General features: G+C 48.4%; 1 protein-coding gene and 1 long non-coding RNA gene across 4 annotated transcripts in view; one reads left to right on the top strand and one right to left on the bottom strand.

Annotated features, from left to right (window-relative positions):
* PGR (progesterone receptor) overlaps positions 1 to 15,849 on the bottom strand; it is a 58,138-nt gene extending 42,289 nt beyond the window's left edge. The window contains exons 1-2 of one of the 3 annotated variants that reach the window (XM_035115742.3): positions 13,573 to 15,849; positions 6,921 to 7,072 (exon numbers count right to left, since the gene is read on the bottom strand). In XM_035115742.3, the coding sequence (XP_034971633.3) occupies positions 6,921 to 7,072; positions 13,573 to 15,068 (1,648 nt within the window). In that variant the 5' untranslated portion in view covers positions 15,069 to 15,849. Of the gene's footprint in view, positions 1 to 6,920; positions 7,073 to 10,575; positions 10,666 to 13,572 lie in introns of those variants that run through there. The other 2 variants (XM_088668385.1, XM_088668384.1) reach the window with 2 other exon arrangements.
* LOC148686033 (uncharacterized) overlaps positions 11,242 to 19,289 on the top strand; it is a 131,623-nt gene continuing 123,575 nt past the window's right edge. Inside the window, exon 1 of the long non-coding RNA XR_015949718.1 lies at positions 11,242 to 11,334. This is a non-coding gene — a long non-coding RNA (uncharacterized LOC148686033). The remainder of the gene's footprint in view (positions 11,335 to 19,289) is intronic.

The raw sequence follows: 19,289 nt of genomic DNA, 5'->3' as shown, positions 1-19,289 counted from the left end.
GCTTCACGATCTGTCCTTCCAGGGAGCACTCAGGGCTGATTTCCTTAAGAATGGATAGGTTTGATCTTCTTGCAGTCCATGGGACTCTCAAGAGTCTCCTCCAGCACCATAATTCAAAAGCATCAATTCTTCGGCGATCAGCCTTCTTTATGGTCCAGCTCTCACTTCCATACATCACTACTGGGAAAACCAGTAGACAGCAGCTACATCCTGGGAAATGGCTTCGACTGGCTGGCTAAACCAGGTGATGGCATCTGCTGGGTATCAAACCCTCAGTGAATTAGGAACTTCCCCTGTATGTAAAGACAGGCTCTGGCAGATTGACTGGGTGAGACCAATAGTGGGTCCAGTGGTCAAGGAGGTGGTTTGTGCACATGCTGTAGAGGGAAGTGAGTGGCAGATGGGGCTCATCACCTGGGAAGGTAGATTATCTAGAAGGTAAACTCTGAAACCTAAACCTGTGCTGCCTTGCAGCATATCTTCGGAAGAAGAAAAGGCTCAGGAGTAAACCCTACACTAATCTGGAGTGGACTACCTAAGAAGGTTGGGTGGTGCCTTTTACATCTCCTTCTGGCAACTCCTATAGCAAAGCTGGTGCCAAACATATTGCTCTGCTTTCCTTTGGACCACATCAGTGATGCCAAGAGGGGGGTTCTTGTCATCTGGACAGCCCAGGATTGCCTAGGCTTGCACCCTGGGGAGGTCACTTCGGTGCCCCTAACGCAGCAAAACCAACACGAGATGCAGTCATTACAAGTAACGGGTCTTTGCAGCCACAGCAGGCGCTGCGATTCTCTGGTGGTTTGACTTCACCCCTGGAGGCACATTCCATTTTCTCTCAATGCAGACCAAAAATATTATTCTAGACCAGGGTGAAGGGCCACCAAAGATTTCAAAGAGGGGATACAGATGTTGCCAAGAGTGCAAACTCTTAGCAGATGGTTTCCTTTTGCTGCTCTAATTAGTACTGGGTTGCTATGTATTGAGATGGGTTGCTATCAGAGAACCTGTTTACTGCACATTCATCTTGAGTGGTTTGCACAAAGTTTATGGGAAGGCTATACAAGATTGACAAATAGCCAAACATCCTTGCTGATTTATTTGCGGGGAGGCTCTTATTTGTTTCAGAAAATGGAGTTTGTTGTGCAATAACCCCACAGCCACGACACAATTTTTCCATCCACAAAATTGTGAGGGGCTGGAAGCAGCGGCTCTGAAACAGTGATTGGCACCAGGGTACTACTGCTCAATTATATCAAAAAGGCGAAACAGAAGTAACTTGGAACTGTCTGCTGTTAGTCATGTCGTTATTCCTCGGAGAGATGTCTCAGTCGTATGAAACCTGCTTAGAGATGCGAGGGCATTCAGGGTCAACAGAAGCTACCTGCAACATTCTTCTTTTTAGAGTTTGCAAAAACTAACTCTGCATTCTAAGTAGGGGAATTATGCGGATGTTGGAGCATTTTTTCTTGGATATCTAATAATCCTTTACAATGTGTCCAATTTTTCACCACAAACCCTGAAATCATGTTTTTGTGTATGCAAGTTGAGGCACTCATGCCAATTCTGACTCAGAGCTGTTTTTATTAATTCCCATTTCATGAACCATAGAATTGTAGGGTTGGAAGGGACCTGGAGGGTCATCTAGTCCAACCCCCTGCAATGCAGGAATCTCAAGTAAAGCATTCGTGACAGATGGCTATGCAGCCTCTGCTCAAAAACCTCCAATGAAGGAACATCCCTTCTTCCGAGGGAGTATGTTCCACTGTCAAAGAGCTCTTACTGTCAGAAAGCTGCTGTGGCACCCCTCTAGTCACTGTTTTCCAGGATGACAAGGAACCATTAATGAGTACTCTTTGGGTTTGGTCAGTCAACCAATTACAAATCCACCTAACAGTTACCTCAGTCAACCCACATTTTACCAGCTTCCTCGCGAGAATATCCTGGGGGACTTTGTCAAAAGCCTTACTGAAATCAAGATACACTATGTCCACAGCATCCCCTTAATCCACCAAGCTTGCAACTCTATCAAAAAATGAATGTAAGTAAATGGCCTCAAAGTAACACAGGCAGAAAATGATTTTTCGGGGACTATTTATATGAATGAGAAAGCCAGGATTTGGTATCCCGAAAACTTCGTATACACTTCTGGGTTTGCCATGGCTATAACCCGAAGATTCCATAACCTAGAGGTTATGCAACACGAGGTACCACTGTACTTGGAAAGAAAAGATTCATAGTCCAGCTAACCAGCTCAGCTGGGGAAGCCAAGTCGACCATGCCTGCTCCCTGCTTCCAAGGGAGCATGAACAAAGATGTTCTCAGCTTGAGGTCCAAACAGAGAACCTAAGAATTCCATACCACATTCAAGGAAAGACAACCAGTGCAGGTCAAAAGGACAGAGACCACTGAGGAAGCTGGAGGTCCCCTGCCCCATGCAAACCCTTTATCCTAGCAAGCAACACACTGTTGTTGTTGTATAGTCGTTTAGTCGTGTCCGACTCTTCGTGACCCCATGGACCATAGCACGCCAGGCACTCCTGTCTTGCACTGCCTCCCGCAGTTTGGTCAAACTCATGTTCATAGCTTCGAGAACACTGTCCAACCATCTCGTCCTCTGTCGTCCCCTTCTCCTAGTGCCCTCAATCTTTCCCAACATCAGGGTCTTTTCCAAGGATTCTTCTCTTCTCATGAGGTGGCCAAAGTATTGGAGCCTCAGCTTCACGATCTGTCCTTCCAGGGAGCACTCAGGGCTGATTTCCTTAAGAATGGATAGGTTTGATCTTCTTGCAGTCCATGGGACTCTCAAGAGTCTCCTCCAGCACCATAATTCAAAAGCATCAATTCTTCGGCGATCAGCCTTCTTTATGGTCCAGCTCTCACTTCCATACATCACTACTGGGAAAACCATAGCTTTAACTATACGGACCTTTGTCGGCAAGGTGATGTCTCTGCTTTTTAAGATGCTGTCTAGGTTTGTCATTGCTTTTCTCCCAAGAAGCAGGCGTCTTTTAATTTCGTGACTGCTGTCACCATCTGCAGTGACCAAGGAGCCCAAGAAAGTAAAATCTCTCACTGCCTCCATTTCTTCCCCTTCTATTTGCCAGGAGGTGATGGGACCAGTGGCCATGATCTTGGTTTTTTTGATGTTGAGCTTCAGACCATATTTTGCGCTCTCCTCTTTCACCCTCATTAAAAGGTTCTTTAATTCCTCCTCGCTTTCTGCCATCAAGGTTGTGTCATCTGCATATCTGAGGTTGTTGATATTTCTTCCGGCAATCTTAATTCCGGCTTGGGATTCATCTAGTCCAGCCTTTCGCATGATGAATTCTGCATATAAGTTAAATAAGCAGGGAGACAATATACAACCTTGTCGTACTCCTTTCCCAATTTTGAACCAATCAGTTGTTCCATATCCAGTTCTAACTGTAGCTTCTTGTCCCACATAGAGATTTCTCAGGAGACAGATGAGGTGATCAGGCACTCCCATTTCTTTAAGAACTTGCCAAAGTTTGCTGTGGTCGACACAGTCAAAGGCTTTTGCATAGTCAATGAAGCAGAAGTAGACGTTTTTCTGGAACTCTCTAGCTTTCTCCATAATCCAGCTCATGTTTGCTATTTGGTCTCTGGTTCCTCTGCCCTTTCGAAATCCAGCTTGCACTTCTGGGAGTTCTCGGTCCACATACTGCCTAAGCCTGCCTTGTAGAATTTTAAGCATAACCTTGCTAGCGTGTGAAATGAGCGCAATTGTGCGGTAGTTGGAGCATTCTTTGGCACTGCCCTTCTTTGGAATTGGGATGTAGACTGATCTTCTCCAATCCTCTGGCCATTGCTGAGTTTTCCAAACTTGCTGGCATATTGGGTGTAGCACCTTAACAGCATCATCTTTTAAAATTTTAAATAGTTCAGCTGGAATATCATCACTTCCACTGGCCTTGTTATTAGCAGTGCTTTCTAAGGCCCATTTGACTTCACTCTCCAAGATGTCTGGCTCAAGGTCAGCAACCACACTACCTGGGGTGTACGAGACCTCCATGTATGAAAATGCAAAACATAAAAATAAGACATTTTGGTCTACAGCAAGTGTGGTGAACCTTTGGCTCCCCAGGTGTTGCTGACCTTCGAGCAACAGTCAACTCCTTAACCCAAAATAATCATTTGAAAGGATGATAAAGCAACCCATCTTACTAAATGAGTACCGTATTAGCCCGAATATAAGCCGCACCCGCAAATAATCCGCAGCTTTAAAATTCAAGGGAGAGAAGAAAAACAGACAATACCCGAATATAAGCTGCTCCATTAAAATTCCTCAGGCCAGAGCCGGCCCTATGTGCAGGCTGGGTGGCGCAGGGCAACATGGCGCCGGCCCGCCAGGAGGGCGTCGCGAGCTGCGCCCACCCGCTGGCCGACCGGTCCGCCGCGCAGCTGCGCCTGCCCGCCCGCCTGCCGCGCAGCAGCGCCTGTTACACCCGCGCTGTGCGCGGCGCCCACCCGCCCACAGCGCTGGGAAACGGGGTGGGAGGGCGCCGGAACGGGGCGGGAGGGCACCGGAGGGATCCGGCGCACCACGGCTCCGGGGGCGCTTAAGACGCCGCTGCCTCAGGCACTCACACCCATTCCATTTTACCATATGTCTATTTCAGCAGTGATATTGTAAAAGCCAATTTTTGTGAGGTCACGAATTTAAGCCGCACTTCAACTTTTTCATGGTCGGAATTGGGGGGGGAGTGTGGCTTATATTTGGGCCAATACAGTGCTTGCAAACCATAGGATATGGTGTGTGTGTGTGTGTGTGTGTGTGTGTGTGTGTGTGTGTGTGTGTAAAGGGAAGATTGAGAAGACCATCTGCAGTTTTTATAGCAAACTGTATTTTTAGGAAATACAGAGCAACCTGTTGCTAGATTAATGGGGGCATCTTTTTCATCCGTCAAAAGGGGAAAGAATGCAGCTCAGCGGGCAGGGCTGCAGAGGATCTGTCAGGCATGCAGGAGGTCACGGTTTCACGGTTTCAACCCTTGCTTGGTGTCTCCAGAAATACCTTGGGGAAATACCATGATTGGATGCAATTTTAAAAATCTATTACAAGTTGTTGAGAGTAGCCGAGAGGTGCATGGGGGGGGGGCAAGGTGTCAGCTATTTCTCATTAAGATCTGCACCAGGAGAGGCTGTGGAATTCCTGAGCTGGTGCCTAGATGAGATGGGAGGATGGATGAGGAAACACCAGCCAAGACTGAATCCTGGCAGGATGGAAGCACTGTGGGTGAGTTGCCATACTTGAGAAATTGGTCAACTGCCAACCATGGATGGGGCTGCTCTCCCTCTGAAGGAGCACGTTCGCAGTCTGAGGGGACTTCTGGATCGAGATCAGATAGCCGCAGTGGCTAGGAGTACCTTTTACCAGCTGCGGCCAGCGCAACAACTATGGCTGTCCCTGGACTGGGAAACCTTGGCCACAGTAGTTTGGTTACTTCAAGATTGGATTAATGCAATGTGCTCTATGTGGGGCTTCCCTTGCACTTGATTCAGAAGCTGCAGTTTTTACAAAAGGCTGTGGCACAGTTGCTGGCATGAGTCAGAACCTGTCGGCATGCAACAATTCTGCTCAGAGACCTGCACTTGTTTCTGATGATCAGCCAAGCCTAAGGTGTTACTATTGGGACCAGTTTACCTGAAATATCGCCTCTGCCACTTCAATCTGCGGAATTTGCCGCTGTTACAGATACCTCATAATACTCATCTCTGCATTTTTAAGAAACTGGACTTTTAGTGTAGAGCATTCCACTTTGGAACTCCCTGCTGATTGACCTCAGGCAGGTGCCTTCACTGTATGCTTTCCAGTTCCTGCTTAAAACATTTTTGTTGAAGCAAGCCTATCCAGACCTGCAGGGTGTTGGCATGCGTTTTAATCTGTTTTTAGTGTACTGTTCATTTTCCTTAATTCCCAAATATTTTTAATACAGTAATGCAGTTGTATTTAACCGTTTCTTACTGGCGATTTCACTCTTCTGTTCTTTTTGTAAACTGCCTTGAGGTTTTGTTCCAATCAAGTGTATATAAATCTTGTGGAAAATAAAGAAATATATAAAAAATAACTCTCCTGGAAAGCCATTGCTGTTCAGAGTAGTCTGACTTAGTAAAGGTCAGTTTCCAAACGAAGGATTTCTATTTGTGCAACAGGACTTCTCTCCCCCGAAACACATGTTGGGGGAGTGTAGTGGGAGGAGAGCAATAAAAGTGCCATTACGCAAGTTGAAATCTTTGTCCTGGCAGGACCATTACTTAGTGCTGTTTGGCATGCAACCTTATTTTCCTAATTAATTTAGCCAATTACTTAAGCAAACATTGCAACCACAATGCATGCAACAGGGTGAGCTCCTGTTGTTCAGTCCCAGCTCCTGCCCACCTAATAGTTCAAAAGCACGTCAAAGTGCAAGTAGATAAATAGGTACCGCTCCGGCAAGAAGGTAAACGGCGTTTCTGTGCGCTGCTCTGGTTCACCAGAAGCGGCTTAGTCATGCTGCCCACATGACCTGGAAGCTGTCTGCAGACAAACATTGGCTCCCTTGGCCTATAGAGCGAGATGAGCACTGCAACCCCAGAGTCGTCCGCGACTGGACCTAATGGTCAGGGGTACCTTTACCTTTATGTTTTGGTTATTTATTGGTTGCAAGCCGCTGTGAGGTTCATTTGAATGAAAAGTGGCATAGAGATGCAATCGATCAATTGAATCAAATCCTTTAAAAGTATTTTTAAGACTTCTGTTCCATATTAATTATTCCATAACAATTCCACATTAATTATTAGGTGACCATGATAATGATAAGGAATGTATAATACTTATAATTCTTATATGTAATAATTATTACACATTCCATGATAATTATAAGGCGACCACGACAACGAATGACACTGCACAATACCTTCCATTGCTCTCTTGAAGAAGACTTTGCAACTTCCACAGGTAAGCACTCCGTAATGGCAGCCCGAAGCTTCATCGCCGCAGATGAGGCAGATCTTCTGAGGCAACGATTCAAAAGCATACTGAGGGCTCTGGCCAGCTTCTGCATCCGACCTGGACAAAGGAAACAAAAATGAGAAGCGTTGGAATAGAAATGCATCATGGGTAAAGCAGGAGAAATGGCAAGTCTTACTTTGCAACGGACACCCAATGTTGCAAAGGCAGAAGTTTGGAGAGAAAATCACCCAAGTCTATAAGCACCAAAACAGTGGTCCTTCAACAGTTGTGAGGTCACCCCTACGCCAAAACTGATGAGGCATCGGCAAGTGTGTCTCTCGAAATGCAGGTCAGCCTCCATCAATTACATATAGAGTGCCGGAGGTCCGATTTTTAACCCACCTACAGACTCTCTCCCTACATCAGGTTGGGGAACCTCTGGCACTCCAGATGTTGCTGAACAAGTGTGTCCAATGGCGCCAGGCATCCTGGGAGTTGTACTTCGGCAACATCTGATGTGCCAAAAGGTTCCCCTTGCCTGTCACTCATGATGCTCATCTGGTACCTCCTACTAGATGTGAGCCAAGTGGAGGGAAAGAACCAGGGGAGAAGAGATATATGGAAGGTAAAATGCAGCCGATTAACTTTAAAAACTACACTGTTCCCCTGACATATTGCTGACATGTGTGCTATCCACTATTAGTGGTGATGGTGGGGAAACCTTTGGTCTTTGAGGTGTTGCTGAACTTGGGATTTATGGGAGCTGGAATTTAGCAACTTCTGGAGGGACCAAAGGCTCCTCACAGCTGCTGTATCAGGAAACTCCTGATACTGAGTCAGACCACTGGTCCATCTTGCTCAGTGTAATTTGCAGAGGGGTTTCATCCAGGACCCTTCACAGCTGTACCTGGAGATGCGGGGGACTGAACCTGGGACCAGGCAGATGCTACAACACTGAGCTATTTTACATTCTGCATGATAGTCTTAAAAAAAGACAAGATATCCATGTCTTGAGAAGAAACAAGCTGGGAGCTGCAACAAAATGTTGCAGTGTATCCTCACCTCTTGACACGGTTCTAGTCAACTAGCTATCTCCTCCCCTAGGATACCTGGGAGCCTGCATGGCTCAGTTGGTTAGAGTGAGGTGCTGATAATGCCAAGGTTGCAAGTTCAACTGTGTTGCAGGGGGTTGGACTAGATGATCCTCAGGATCCCTTCCAACTCTACAATGCTATGATTCTTCTGGATGGACTCTCTACCTGCAAGTTTCCATTTTTCTTTTCTAGCTGATAGTCAACATTCCCTGGCTACTAAACATGCTCAGTCCTCACAGGGAGAGTTGCTGTTTTGTCCTTCTGCAATCCTCAAGGTTCCCTGAAGCATTCCACTATTGCCCCCTCATTTCTCAGGGACCCCGGTCTGGCACCAAGGCTATCAATGCTCGCCACCCGAGTTGGCTATTAGAAGCAGTGACTGTCTCTATCTCAGCGTTTAAGTTCTGCCTTTCGTATTCAGAAGGTAAAATCTGCCCTCTGGGGCTATATGAAACAAACAAACAAACAAACAAAAAGATTAGGGCTATTGAACACTTCAGCGAGATTTGGGTTGATGAATAAGCTGACTTTTGATTTAGCAATCAACTTGATAGATCAAGGAAGGGGAACCTGCAGCCGTCCAGCTGTTGATAGACTTCAAGTCCCATCAGCCCCAGCCAGCATGGCCAATGGGCAGGGATGATGGGAACTGTAGTCCAATAACTACCTTAAGGCCACAGGTTCCCACCCCTGCAGTACATTTTTGGTCTTCAACAGGTGGGAACCAGAAGATCAGACCCTGTTTCTCATGGTTGAATCCCTGTTGAGTTGGTGTTTCATTGGTTTTAGGCTGCCATTTTGAGAACCGTTGCTTCAAACAGTGTTCCAGATATTTCAGCTCAGTTGCTACCAAAGTGGACAGTATTGCCTCCTGGGGGGGGGAGGGATTTCCTAGGGGGACACTAAGAGGCAAAGGGGTCACTGGAGGTGCAAATGATCATCAGACTTTGAAAAGCTTGTATCACCGGAGCTTGTTGTGTTGAATTCACTTGTTGTGTTGAATTTAGCTAAACCAAACAGTTTAATCGTGCTATCATCTTCCTCAGTGGGTCATGCAAACCACTGAATAATGCTCTGTATAGGGTTGGGTAGAGGGACCCAGGTGGCGCTGTGGGCTAAACCACTGAGCCTAGGGCTTGCTGATCAGAAGGTCGGCGGTTCGAATCCCTGTGACGGGGTGAGCTCCCGTTGCTTGGTCCCAGCTCCTGCCAACCTAGCAGTTCGAAAGCATATCAAAAATGCAAGTAGATAAATAGGAACCACTATAGCGGGAAGGTAAACAGCATTTCCATGTGCTGCTCTGGTTTGCCAGAAGCGGCTTTGTCATGCTGGCCACATGACCTGGAAGCTATACGCCGGCTCCCTCGGCCAATAATGTGAGATGAGCGCGCAACCCCAGAGTCGGTCACGACTGGACCTAATGGTCAGGGGTCCCTTTACCTTTACCTTTAGGGTTGGGTAGGGGGCACTAGGGATGAATTTGTGGAACCAAGGGGAGGGTTGCCAAAAAGGTTTGGGGCCACCGTTATACAGATTTAGAGATGCTTATCGATTCTAAAAATATTAAGTTTATAAATATATAGCACACTCACATTTGCCTGTCCTGAATATCCCTCTGTTGAGTTCCATTTGATGACCCCCCACCCAGCATCTAAGAGGGAGAAAAACTTCCCTGTATCCATTTTCTATGCACCGTGCCTTGTTTCGTAAACCAAAATGTTTCCTCCTTCGTTCTCTTACAGTAACGCAACACCAAACCAAAACTGCCTCAAAAATTAAGCACCCCTGAACTTTGCACCCCTGCTGATTTAAAAGGAAAAAAACACCTGCCCCCACGTGGAGTAAAACCCACTTCAGCCTCACCAAGTTGCAGTACCCAAAAGGCAATTCCTCTTTTAAAATGCTCTCAGTGAACAACATACTAAAGCCCTCTCTCTGCCAAGCAGTGGCAGAGCACATGGGGCGACAGGCACACACACAGGGTCTGTGTCCCTTTGGCAGGGCCAGATTTATGTATAAGCTAAACAATTGATGGCTTAGATCCCCACTCTCTTGGGGGGCCCCAAAAAAAATTAAAGGAGAAAAAAAACAATGTACATTTCCAAAATATAAGATTTAAAAACCAATAAATTAAAAGCTACATATAGTAACAGTGGTTGGGTTGTGTATGAACCTATTAGGTCCACAAATTACCATATAGCATGTATTCCACACACAAAAAACAGTGACAATTTGTTGTTGACAAAGGACAGCTGGACATATAAAAGGCCCTATTACCTTCAGTAGCTTAGGGCAGGCATCCCCAAACTGCGGCCCTCCAGATGTTTTGGCCTACAACTCCCATGATCCCTAGCTAACAGGACCAGTGGTCGGGGGAGATGGGGATTGTAGTCCAAAACATCTGGAGGGCCGAAGTTTGGGGGGTGCCTAGCTTAGGGCCTCATCAAACCTAAATCTGGCCCTGCCTTTTGGAGAACAAAGGACACGGCAGAGACTGCCGTGCTTTAAGGAATAGGGTTTATTCACCTATTTACACCTTCCGTCTGCATGGAGGAAGTCCAGACCTTACAGCGTGCACATTTTCAGAGGCCGCAGCGCAAGTATCCGTCAACCTGCTTCCCTCAAAGATGGATCCCAGCCTCTCCCCCCCCCTTCTTCTTCCCAGGCACCCCTGCTTCAAAACTCCATACACAGTTACCCCAGCATCCTTTATGCCACCTGACTCCCCAGGCCAAAGGATCCTTCTATCAACACCTTTTTAAAAATAATAATAATACTAACAGTTTTGCTCTTCCCCCAGCCACCCAGGCTGGTTTGCATAAGCCAGCACAGGAATTCCCATGTCTGGCACAATTCTATACTATCCATATCCCAATTCATCAGAATCCTAGCATTTATTCGTTCCTAGCGTTTAGGAGGACACCCCCCCTGCCTCCCCCTCCCCACCGTTCTATAAGCAATACATTCTATAGCCCAAGCCATCACCCAGTTTAATAGAAGCACCCTCAAGTGAGATGTTTGGGTCTCTCCAGCCAAAGATGCACGAAATGGTGTCTCCCAGGGAGGGCTGGCAGGAGCAACATCGCTGACCAAAAAGATGACCACATCCTGTCCTCGCCCCCACCCCCACCCCACCCCGCTTCCCCCATGGAAGCACCACGTTGCACCTCCTTCCTCTCATTAGTAATGAAATATCGCTGTTGTGAAGAAACCTCAAATTAATCAAGCCCTGAGAGATCACACCATTTACCAACTTCAATGGAACTTCATCTGAGCTGACCACAAGTAGGCTGGGGGTTGAGTACTGCACAATCTACTTTTGCATGCAGCTTTCTAGTGTGCTTTGATGCCTTCCTTTATAGCCTTGTCTCAAACCATAGAACCTTTTGAGAATATATTCTCCGCCAGCAAGAAGCAGGAGGGAAGCAGCTTCCTCGGTACGGCTATCTGCTGGCGTATACCTCATGTCAGTGCATTTAATATCCATCGGTGGTAGGATTCTCTATGTGTCACTTTCGCAGCTGGATTCAAGAACTTTGCTAGTGTACTAACTTTTCAACATTCTTAGCTTCATGGTTTCTGGTAGGGTCTGATACACAGATTACTAGCATTTATTGCATGTTAAGGACAAAAAACGGTATTTTTCCTTGTTGGCCGAGAAATGCGCATTTTTGAATTTGAGGTTTTCAGAGGTTTTGTGGGAGTGCCAGCTAGCAGACTTCTGAAGTGCTCTATCAGGTATACTTCGGCTGCCTCTCCTCTACGTGTTAATGTTGAATTTCTAACAAAGGCAAAGGCATAGCAATCAGCTGCACCTGTTTGAATGGTGAGATTGATCGGCTACATAGCAGTTTTAAGATAAGTTTTGTGGGGTTTAAATGATGCATGGTTTGTCAATCACTGCGAACTCTGAAAAGCATTCCGGGAATGAACCGCTGTTCATTTACAAACAGTAACTGAAATTCTGCAAACCACCGTTTTGAGGGGAAGCGACATTTGTTACAATTTGAAGAATTTTTTTGGGGGGGGGAACAGTGAGGATGTGTTTTCAAGAAATAACAGGTCGTACGCCACTCCATAATTCTTCCATTTTGCTCACATTGTAGAAACTCTTGTCCATAAGTAGAAAAACTTGGTCTGAACGGAATGTAGATGTTTGTGTTTGTGTAGTTTTAATTTGCTATTGGTTTTGCTCCCTTGCAACAAGCAGATCTGGTAGGTTTTGCTGAGGGACAGCAACTGGTCCATGAGACTAACTGAATACTCTAAGCAACTCAAACAAGCTTCTGATAGGGGGCAAAACACATTTCAATTTGCTTTTTGCTTCTTCTTTTTTTAAAAGAAAGGAAATATCAAAGAGAAGCAGTGACTGTATTATTTTAAAGAGGACTAAAGCATAGCAGTTAAGTGGCACTCTGAATAGTGAAACCGTTGTGCAAGGTAATAAGAGGCTGTAATTATTAAGCGTCCTGTATTTCAAATATGTGTTTAAATCAGTACAACCATAGACTTGTTTACTCAGCTCTCGCGTATCAGTGGGGAATAATTGCCAGTGGTTTTATTTAGGACTACAACCTTAATGCAGCTAAAGCAATACAATTAGCTATAATGAAAATCAGCGGAGTGGAATATGACGATTTGCACTCTGTCCTACCAGGCCCTCCCCCTGTTCTGCTCCACTGAAGGAGTGGATCACAGGACTGTGTGTAAGTTGTAGAGCTGCAAGCTTTAAATGGTTGATTAATCAGTTTATGAACCCTGATTGCTCCAGTTAAAAGGGAGAGGAAAGACCCTTGCCAGAGGCTTTGGAAAGCCAGCGCCAGCCAGCTAGCTTAGGTAAGCAGTACTGTACTCATACACACCCCATGCCCGCCCCTCTATCGCAGGAGTTCAATGCATTTTAAAAATTATTTCAGCAGTGGTCCATGGGGTCACGAGGAGTCGGCCACGACTAAACGACTAAACAACAACAATATATTTCATAGAGCAGAAAAGTGAAAATATTGAATAGGGAAGGGTTTATTTACAGAACCTATCAGTCTTCTGAAACTTCTTTCTAGATCTGCAGAAGGCACCCATGTTGCAGCTTTCTCAATGGATGGCTTTACAATTGACTTTTTAGTGGAAAGATGAGTGACAGTACTCAAATGATAAGGGAATCAGAGTTTTTTCTTTCTTTCTTTTTCTTTTTAAAAAAGAATACTGTTCTTTATTTGCACGATTTACATGCTGTTTAAACCCAACCGTCTCTAAACAGCGTACAAAGAGTGCAGCACAAGGAAAACAAAAATAGGTTGACACTATAATATCACCTATGTTTGCAACAGCCCCCTCAATTCCTATTTTTAGAAAGCTGCCAGGGGGCGGAACTTTGATCAAGCCCCCAAAGCCACCTTTTTGGCCATAACTGGAACACTGACTCACCTCAAAAATTATCTCTCTGCCCCTAATAATTTTCTCAAGTTCCACCTAAACGTCACTTAACCCCCCCCCCCCCCAAATAGAGGCTGGAAAAGCTCCTACCTTAGATAATTCAGATAGGGCGAGTAGAACTGAGGCAAGCCGTCTCTGAGGCCGGCGAACTGCTGCGGCGCGTGCAGGGCAAGCGGCTGGTAAAGGATCGGAGGCTGCGCGCCCGACGTGGAGGGCAAACTGAGGATGTCCCTCTGCGCCCCGCAGCTGGTGGAGGCTTTGCAAGGCGCTGGTCCGTATGGGCCACCGGGGGCGGCGTCTGCAGCAGCTGCAGCAGCCTCTGCTTTATAGAGAAAGGACTCGAGCGAGGAAGAGGGGGCCTCGGGAATGCCGCTCATGCTATTCTTGGGCAGAGGAGGAAGCGCACTTGGAACCACGCTCGGAGGCGAGTAGTCTGAGCAAGGCATCGCTGGCGCTGCTGCTGCTGCTGCCGGCGGCTGCAGCGGCAAACTTTTGGCAGTCGAGTAAGAGCCGCCGCCGCCGCCGCTGTTGTCCTTAGCAGACGCAGCCACCAGGCTTTCTTCCTTGATCTTGAGGCTGCGCTGAAAATCCCCGACGGAGCCGAACGCGTAAGGCGGCTGCGGCGGCTGCCCGTCTCTGGCCGAGTAAATGTGGTTTGTAAAATCCTGGAGGGAGCAAACGGATGGCGAGAGCGGGGTGCTCGCCTGCACGCCGAAAGGGAGCATTTCACCATACTCGTCCACGTCCAGCAGCTGCCGGGTCCTGGCGGCTAGGTACGCCTGGTTGAGAGGGAGGATGGGCAGGTTGAACAGGTCGTGGGAGCTGGGCTGGTCAGCTGCCGCGATGTCCGAGCGCCTCTCGGGCGAAGCCCGGTTGCCGCCGCTGGAGGAAGCGGCGGCGCCGTCCGATTCCTGCTCCGCCGACCTCCGCTTTGCGAAGCCCTGCTCCTCCCTGGAAAATGCCGAGGCGGCGGATCCTGGCGCCTTGCCCTTCGGGCTTTTGAAAGGAGGCCCGTCCGCATCTTTGAATGTCTTCAAGTTGGAAGAAGAGGCTACAACCGGAGAAGGTGACGTCGGCGCCGGAGGCAGCGAAGAGGCGTTTGCTGGCGCGTCCTCGCCTTTCCCGTCGGAGCGGCGGCTCATCAGCGCGCTGGAGAACTCGGGGATGTCCGAGCCAAAGAAAGACCACGTCGAGGGGCTCCCCGTGTTGCCTTGGCTGGAGGAGGGGGCCAGGAAAGTATCCAGGACCCGGTCCAAGACGTCTTTGTCCACTGGGGATCCGCAGCTGTCCCGGACCGAGGAAGAATCGCCGCCTTTCCTCTCTCCCGCCTCCTCATTCGGGAGGCACGACTTCTGCTCTTGGTCGTCTTCGTCCTCTTCTTCCCCCTCCTCCTCGTCCTCTTTTTCCTCCTCGTCGCTGCTTCTGGGATACAGCAGCCCGTCCAGAGACAGGTCTATCGCTTCCACCGTCTCCCGTCGGGCAAAGGGGCCGCGATCGGAGAGGAGGGGCGCCTGAAGAAGGTCCGCTCTATCCTGGATAGCGGTGGCGGAAGCAGACAGCTCCCTGGCATCCGCCTTCGTTTTCATTTTGCTTATAAGTAACCCTAAGTTCGACGGGGCGGGTTAACGGATCCGAAAGGAGCGGTGGTGGTGGTGCGGCTCGGAGGCTAAGCAGTGAGGGCACCGGCCTCTCCGAGGCTCCCTTTGCACATCTTGATTCCCCTTCGGACGGTATCTGGATTGTGCTCTGTCAAATTCGCACGGCGTGGCTCAGCGCCAGCTGCTGCACTCCTACTTTGGGAGACGCGACCGGCGCGGAGAGGAAACAATGCAACTCCAGCTCTTCTTCTACCGAAGAAGAGAAGAGGGCTTGGAGGAGAATCCGCACGGGGGCGAAGGTGCAGAAGTTTGCCAACGCTGCCTTGCATCCAGACGCCGCTCCGGTTTTGCAAGCGGATCGCTGTGCTGAGGTTCCTCGAACTCTGCACACATACACACACACACACACACACACACACACACACACACACGCCCCAAACCACACCCCCTTTGTAGCTCTATTTTGCGAAGGCAAAACCCAGATGGCGGCAGGTGCTGCAACAAGTGGGGGGAAGCGCACGAGAGGCGCCGTCCAGAACCGAGCAGAGCTCAGGACAGTCTGCTGCAGCCGCGTCGTGAATAAAGTAAAATAAAAATCCCTACCCTCCGGGCAGGGCGCAACTAGGGCTCCGCGCGTCGGTCCCCTGCGCGCCTAGGGTTGGGAGACGAGGGAATTTCTCCTTTCTCCTCCCCTCTGGTGCGGACGTTCCCTCTGACCTCGGGCTGCACAGGCGTAATTGCGCGAGCGCTCTCTCTCTCTCGCTTGCCCGCACCGGCCCGCCGAGCAGCAGGCAGCCAAAGGGGTCGTCCCAAACCCGGAGACCTGCGTAGGGAATAAGGAGCCGGGCCAGCAAACTGCTGCAACTCCTTTCACCCCACCCCCCTCCTGCCAGCCTGCAGATGAGCCCGAACTCCGCGCTGCCTCCTGGTGGCCAAGCCCTGGTTCTGGGCTTTGGACGCGCTGGCTGCCAGCGAAGGTGCACGAATCCCGCAGACTCTGCATCCTGCTTCCTTCTAGCTCCTCCTCCTCCTGGTGATCTATTCGCACATGCACACAGTCATGAGCTGTTTCCCCTACCAACTCTCCCCCCAAATCTCTTTTCTGCATCTCCAGGATATGGGGGTTCTTCTTAGAAACCCACTGTGGCAGCCACTCCAATATCAGAGCAGTGCAAGGTTCCAGGGGGTTTCAGGCATGGGCGTAGGCAGGGGGGGCAGGAGGGGGCAGCTGCCCCCCCTAGAAGCAAAAAAATTAATGTATTTTACAGACCATAACCAGCACTTTTCCCCTCCAAAAACTGAAGTGGAAAGGGCTTTGCTTTAGCAAGAGCAGCTAAGTCTCAGCTTGCTGGGGGGGGGGACACAGCAGTAACAAAAACACATCAAATAAATAAAGCAAAGTGGCTACCAGTAGTTAAGCAGTTAAGACAATGGAGCATATATCCCCAGGCAAGATTCGATAGCTGACCATTTCACCCTATTGTTCTTAAGTGGGAGTTGTTAATGAGCATTCAGGAGCATTAAGAGTTCTATTGGCGATTTAATGAGGGTGCAGACTCAGAGGATTCAATTTGACTAAGGTGGCTCTGCAAGGCTAAAAAGAAGTGAATAAGAAAGGGGGGAGGCTGTAGCTTTGACAGACACAGTGATGTTTATAAAAAGCATTGGTGTTCCAGTCTGCCCCTCCTCCTGCATCTGTATACTGTAAATCAGGGGTGGCCACCTCCCAAGAGACTCTGATCTACTCAGAGTTTAAAACTGGGGGTGATCTACCCCCTTTTGGGGGGTTCAGGTCAAAGCTGTTGAGTTTTTTTTAAAGGAAGGGAAGTCCTGTTTTCTGGGGTTTAGGTCAAACTTGTTGAGCTTCTTTTAGGAGGGAGGGAGGCCCATTTTTGTTTAGGGCTTCAGGTCATAGTTCAACTTTTTTGAGGTAGGAGGAAAATTTTGGGTGAGCTTTTTTTAGGGGTGCCAGTGACCTACCAGTGATCTACCACAGACATCCAGTGATCTACTGGTAGATCACAATCTACCTGTTGGACGTGCCTGCTGTAAATCAAGCAGAGAGAAAGCTGCTTACAAGGCTCCTGTACATGCAGAGTTCCAGCATCACAGCGTCACCCAGAGGCACCCACAAATATGAGTTATCCCTCTCTCTATTTCTTCCTTCCTTCCCTCCCTCTTCCATCCTTAATAAAATACGGGGGGGGGGGCAGATAAGCCCCACATAGAAAGCCCATCAACATGGGGGGATGACTCTTTCAAATACGGTATTTACCAGTAATTGGGGGGGGGAGGCACCTAGGCCTCTAGGAGTTGGCTGCTATGCCTAGGAGTAGGACAATTCAAGAAAGCAGAACGATGCATATGGTATGGTAATATATCAATAGAATCGTAGAATTGTAGTCGGAAGGGACCACAAGGGTCATCTAGTCCAACCCGCTGCAATGCAGGATTTTTTTCCTAAGGTGGGGCTTGAACCATGGTTGAAATATTATGCTGATATGCAGCAACGCCTCGGAGCCGTCGTGGCTGCAGCCATGCCTTGCCCCGCCCTCGCCCGCCCTTCCACCCCCTCTCGCCTGCCCGACCCTCCTGTCCTCTTGCTGCAGAGTTCCAGCATCACAGCGTCATCCAGAGACACCCACAAATATGAGTTATCTCTCTCTCTATTTCTTCCTTCCTTCCCTCCCTCTTCCATCCTTAATAAAATACGGGGGGGGGCAGATAAGCCCCACATAGAAAGCCCATCAACATGGGGGGATGACTCTTTCAAATACGGTATTTACCAGTAATTGGGGGGGCACCTAGGCCTCTAGGAGTTGGATGCTATGCCTAGGAGTAGGACAATTCAAGAAAGCAGAATGATGCATATGCTATGGTAATATATCAATAGAATCATAGAATTGTAGTCGGAAGGGACCACAAGGGTCATCTAGTCCAACCCCCTGCAATGCAGGATTTTTTTTTCCTAAGGTGGGGCTTGAACCATGGTTGAAATATTATGCTGATATGCAGCAACGCCTCCCGTCCTCTCCAGCCAAGCAGGGTAGCCGCCAACGCTACCAGCCCCAGAAGCACAAGGTGGCCGCTGCTGCCGCCGCCACAATATCATCAGGCCCGCTGGCCCTTTAGCCCCGCCCACTTCGTGGCCCCTCCCCTTCCGTGCCTTGGCCCCGCCCCTGAACGACTATGGCTTGCCCCCCCCCCTAGTTTTGATCCTGGCTACGCCCCTGGTTTCAGGCACTTTGCCCAGGGTTTGGTTTCCTTGGAAAGAAGCAAGGAATTATTATTATTTTTTATTTTTATTTTTTTTGCCCTACTGTGCATAGAGAACCCTTTTTGTGAAGCTGTGGGGTCAAAGTTCATTACACTAACACACTGTTAAGAAATGCAGAAATATAAAAGGATTAAACAGGCGGGGTCGTCTGTTGCAATTTGCAAGATCTCATCTGGGAGTGTATGAAGCCAGAGATGCATCGTGTGTCAACCTTGCAAGTATATAAGCATGAGTTAATGCAATAGTGAATTTAATTACGGTATTAGGAAACAGGTAAGTAATAGACATTGGCGGAGGAAGGGCGTGCGGTGGGTGCGGCCCACGCTGCGTGTCATCCCTGGGGGGGTGACATCACCATGCCACCCCCCTGGGACACTCACCCTGCCCCTGCGGGTGGCTCGGCCTGCCCCCGCAAGCGGCTAGACCTGCCCCTGGGGTGCATAGCACGTGCGCTGCTCCAGGTGTCAGAGCAGCTAGCTCCGCCTCTGGTAATAGATTATGAGGATTTTGATTTCTCAAATCTTTATGTGTGTCTTATTATATCCTGCACAATCCCAAACAAAAAAAAATCTTTTAAAAAAGAACTTATGTGACAGTAAATAAACTAGTTTTCTGCAGTAAGACACTGGCATGAAATTTGTCTATCTGTAGGTGGAGTCATACTTTTCTATTAGAAACAGAACCAATCAAATTTATAAGATTGAAGTTGTCGCACTAGGGCAAGGAATTTCCTCTCCCTGATCTCCCCCTCTACAAATCTGCGGTGGATTGTTGGGGTGAAAACCTAGAACAGATTTAAGGGGCTGTGTGCTGTTGAAAGGGGCACCTCTGTGTCGTGTTTCCCCCTTGCCTTTTTAGAACGTGCAGTAAAAACTTCCCTTATGTCCCATGCCATGTCATCATGTTGTGCACTTCCTCCAACTCCACCAGCA

The sequence above is a fragment of the Zootoca vivipara genome, chromosome 4 (assembly GCF_965207765.1).
Source record: "Zootoca vivipara chromosome 4, rZooViv2.hap1.1, whole genome shotgun sequence".
In the NCBI taxonomy this organism is placed as follows: domain Eukaryota; kingdom Metazoa; phylum Chordata; class Lepidosauria; order Squamata; family Lacertidae; genus Zootoca; species Zootoca vivipara.
The sequence above is the reverse complement of the archived record's forward strand: the minus strand, read 5'-3'. Positions and strand labels throughout refer to the sequence as shown.